At 45.1% G+C, this 4,569-nt stretch overlaps 1 protein-coding gene across 1 annotated transcript in view; it reads right to left on the reverse strand.

Annotated features, from left to right (window-relative positions):
• Positions 1 to 372: 372 nt before the first annotated feature.
• Positions 373 to 4,569, reverse strand: part of LOC120042988 (protein NEL-like) — an 85,586-nt gene continuing 81,389 nt past the window's right edge. The window contains exons 14-15 of the mRNA XM_038987711.1: positions 1,631 to 1,753; positions 373 to 509 (exon numbers count right to left, since the gene is read on the reverse strand). Coding sequence (XP_038843639.1) covers positions 373 to 509; positions 1,631 to 1,753 — 260 coding nt within the window. The remainder of the gene's footprint in view (positions 510 to 1,630; positions 1,754 to 4,569) is intronic.

A 4,569-nucleotide genomic window follows, 5' to 3' on the forward strand; every position in this document is an offset into this window, starting at 1 on the left:
CCCCTGCCTGCCCATTCTACCCCTAACTCCCCCTACCTTCCCATTCTACCCCTAACTCCCCCTGTCTGCCCATTCTACCCCTAACTCCCCCTGCCTGCCCATTCTACCCCTAACTCCCCCTACCTTCCCATTCTACCCCTAACTCCCCCTGTCTGCCCATTCTACCCCTAACTCCCCCTGCCTGCCCATTCTACCCCTAACTCCCCCTGCCTGCCCATTCTACCCCACCTCCCCTAACTCCCCCTGCCTGCCCATTCTACCCCTAACTCCCCCTGCCTGCCCATTCTACCCCTAACTCCCCCTTCCTCCCCCTACTCCCCCTTCCTCCCCCATCTATTCCTAACTCCCCCTAACTCCCTCTTCCTCCCCCACCTACCCCTGAATCCCTCTTCCTTCCCCACCTGTGTTCTTACCTGTCTCACATCTCTTCCCAGTGAACCCCTGCTGACAGATACAGGTGTCCGGGTTTACACAGGATCCTCCGTTCTGGCACAAACCATCACACAAAGCTGGGGGGTACATAGGAGGGAGGAATTAGTCTCGATTGAGCTACTAACAGCAAGTGCATACAGCAGCTGGACAGATGATGCTATGATGTATCCTTCCTAGACATATAGTAACTGGACAGATGATGCTATGTTGGGTCCTTCCTAGACATACAGGAACTAGACAGATGATGCTATATTGGGTCCTTCCTAGACATACAGTAACTGGACAGATGATGCTATGTTGGGTCCTTCCTAGACATACAGTAACTGGACAGATGATGCTATATTGGGTCCTTCCTAGACATACAGTAACTGGACAGATGATGCTATGTTGGGTCCTTCCTAGACATACAGTAACTGGACAGATGATGCTATATTGGGTCCTTCCTAGACATACAGTAACTGGACAGATGATGCTATATTGGGTCCTTCCTAGACATACAGTAACTGGACAGATGATGCTATGTTGGGTCCTTCCTAAACATACAGTAACTGGACAGATGATGCTATATTGGGTCCTTCCTAGACATACAGTAACTGGACAGATGATGCTATATTGGGTCCTTCCTAAACATACAGTAACTGGACAGATGATGCTATATTGGGTCCTTCCTAAACATACAGTAACTGGACAGATGATGCTATTTGGGAAACGCTGATTTGGTGGATGCAAAGACAGGTGTTGTTGAAATGTAGTGTATCTGTAACGGCTGTATCTTGAAGTGTCTGTTTTATTGAATCGCCATGTTGATTTGGGAATGATCTGTTCCCAGGGCACCATTAAGAATGAGACCCTGGTCTCCATTGGGCCCCTGAATAAAATCAATTAGATGTTAAAGTGTCTGTGCAGAGACAGAGAGACACAGGAAGGAAGTGTGTGTGTGTGTGTGTGTGTGTGTGTGTGTGTGTGTGTGTGTGTGTGTGTGTGTGTGTGTGTGTGTGTGTGTGTGTGTTTGTGTGTGTGTGTGTGTGTGTGTGTGTGTGTGTGTGTGTGTGTGTGTGTGTGTGTGTGTGTGTGTGTGTGTGTATGTGTCCGCGAGTGTGTGCGTCAACCGCACGTGTGTACTTAATGCGCAAGTGTGTGTACATGAGTGCGTATCCTGAGAGTATAAAGTGTGTATGTATACGTGTGTGTGTCTCACCTCTGCAGACTGTCCCGTTGCCTACATAGCCTGGTTTACAGGAGCAGCTGTGGCCCCCCACCGTGTTGAAACAGATGGCATGCTCATCACAGCTGTGAAGACCTGTCGTACACTCATCATGCTCTGGATGGAGACAAGAAGAGGAGGATAACTACACTGATAACACACACACACTTCCATTCAACCCCTCTATCTATACAGTAGTCAGCTAGTAAGTGTATGTTTGAGTGTGTGTGTGTGTGTGTGTGTGTGTGCGTGCGTGCGTGCGTGCGTGCGTGCGTGCGTGCGTGCGTGCGTGCGTGCGTGCGTGCGTGTGAGCATGCTGCTCTGTACGTCAATCTTCCAATCCCTTCAACTGGCCCCAGATTAAAAAGAGATGGGGAAAGTAGAAAATCCTGTTTGGCTCAATTTGATGGTCTGAAAACATTTTGAAAACATGTGATTCTCTGATGTCTAAGATCCTTAACAGACAGAATGAACATGTCCCTCAGGTAACCAGGGAAGAAAGAGAAACGCTCTTACTTGGCAGGAAAGTGGTGTCATGACGTTGGGTTGGGGGTAGGTTTACGACAGTCATAAATACCTCTTTCCCCCTTTTTCTCTCTCCCCACTATAACTGATGTGACATAAGGAAACCCATGGGTTAACATAGAGATTCTGGGTAACATCAGAAGTTGGGGGAAATGAACTATATTCTGGTAATCCAACCAACTGTACATATGCGGTGGTACTTAAGGTATATTATGTCAGTTCGGTTGCCCTCTGACACATTCTCATCAATGATAGAATGACATAAACGCTACTGTGAAAAGTCTAAACGTCAGAGGTATCGGATTCACATGGAATTGTTGTTTAATTCAAATGTTTGAATATGACATTGTTTGTGAAGAGGTGAAATGTAATTTTACCTTCCAAATGAGAGATCTGTGTTTTCATAAATTTGGCTTCTGCTCAACCAGGGGCCCGCCCCTGTGAAGAGACCTGGGTAATAGACTTTTCAGACACACCCCTCTCCCTCCACTATATAAAGCCAGAGACAAGAATATAACTTCCTGTTCCGGGTACTCTAGGATGACGATCCAGGGTCAGAATGGTTCAGATAATCACTATAGATGAAGCCAACATCAGCATGGACTTTGATTGTGAATGGTATGAACTTTGAACTCGTGTTCACTACAGAAGTGATATCTCCTAGCCGTTGAGTTGGCAACAGCTGCTACAAACGCAGGTTAGGAAGGACAGTCCGAGTATCCCGTCTTCCACACACAACGTTACTACAAAGTATCCCGTGACAACCAGAGACATTCTCCAAAAGACAGAGGACTCGGGTTGGCGATACGTTCTTCCATCTACCACCAACCTACTGAAGCGCAGCTCAGAGTAAATATGTATTGCATTTTCTTTCTCAAATGGGCGGTAATTTAGAATGCATCAGATACTGATTTACGAGAGCACAGCTTTTGCCCTGTTCCGAATCTCCCGCTCTTTCACTAAGACTCAGCCCATTCCCTTTGTGTAACAAGCTGTCATATCTATTCCGCCCGCTAGGGACGTTTTCTGTATGACGTAATTTGTGATCAAGTTATGATCTAATTGTATATGTGTGATTCTGTGTGATTGGTTAGGTATTTAGTAAATAAATAATTAAACCCAATTTTGTATTGCTGATTCAACTTGTTAGCCAGGATTCTTGCAGATAATCAAGGACTTACAACTTTCAGATGAGACTGAATATAATGACGATTAATGTGACGGCTATTTAGTAAAATATTACAAAATCTTTAAGAGTTTATTCGAAAGATAACAGCTCTATAAATATTCTTTCGTGGTGTCCCTCTCTAGTTAATTAATATTTACATGATTAGTTCAATCAGGTAATATTAATTACGGAGAAATAATTTTATAGAATAGCATGTCATAGCAATCAATCTGGCATAGTCAAAGACACGACAGTGGGAAATCAAAACTTCAAAAATAAAAAAAATTCCTCTTTGAAAAGACTCTGAGGTAGATGTGTGAGAAAGAGAGAGAGAGTAGAGAGAGAGAGAAAGAGAGAGTGAGAGACAGAGAGAGAGAGAGAGAGAGAGAGAGAGAGAGAGAGAGAGAGAGAGAGAGAGAGAGAGAGAGAGAGAGAGAGAGAGACAGCGAGAAAAAAAGAGAGAGAGAGAGAGAGAGAGAGAGAGAGAGAGAGGTCATTATTCCTTAATAAAGTCCTTAATAAAGATGAAAATGAAAAGCAGCTGATTGTTATTAGAACCAATGAGAACCAGAGAGACTAGACATCTCTCTCTATATTAAACTACTCTGACAGAAATACCTAGACATAACTGATTAGAGTTAAGCTACAGATAACACTATATCATATGAAAAGCCAGGCTACAGCAGCCTGAATATCTAACAGACTCAGAGTGATGTGAACGGGAAAAAGCAACACTAACTGGCTGACATATAATATTCACCTGAAAGAGTACTCTGACTGACTGTCAATGTGTAGTCGATGATAATGTATGTTTAATCACCATTGAGAGCTAACCCTGATTTAACCCATCAATCATATGATAACTATTTTGCTACAGCCTGTTAAGAATGAATAAAGAGCTTGACTTCACTACGCTGAGGTGTCCCACTGTCTCTCACTGCATATGTGAGAGGGTTACCTGCGGCGGTGTGTGTGCGTGCGTGCGTGCGTGCGTGCGTGCGTGCGTGCGTGCGTGCGTGCGTGCGTGCGTACATATGTGAGGGACCCGCGGCGGTGTGTATGTGTCTCTGTGTGTGTCTCTGTGTGTGTGTGTGTATGTGGCGATGTGGGCAGCGGTGTGTGTGTGTGTGTGGGCTCGACGCCTCAGGCTGTTAACTACATATGACAGGGGTCCTGTCCACCACGATGAGAGGCAGCCGGCCGTGACAGTGGGAATGACACCAATTACCCTCTGTAATTA

Source organism: Salvelinus namaycush, unplaced genomic scaffold (assembly GCF_016432855.1).
Source record: "Salvelinus namaycush isolate Seneca unplaced genomic scaffold, SaNama_1.0 Scaffold824, whole genome shotgun sequence".
NCBI classification, from domain to species: Eukaryota; Metazoa; Chordata; class Actinopteri; order Salmoniformes; family Salmonidae; genus Salvelinus; species Salvelinus namaycush.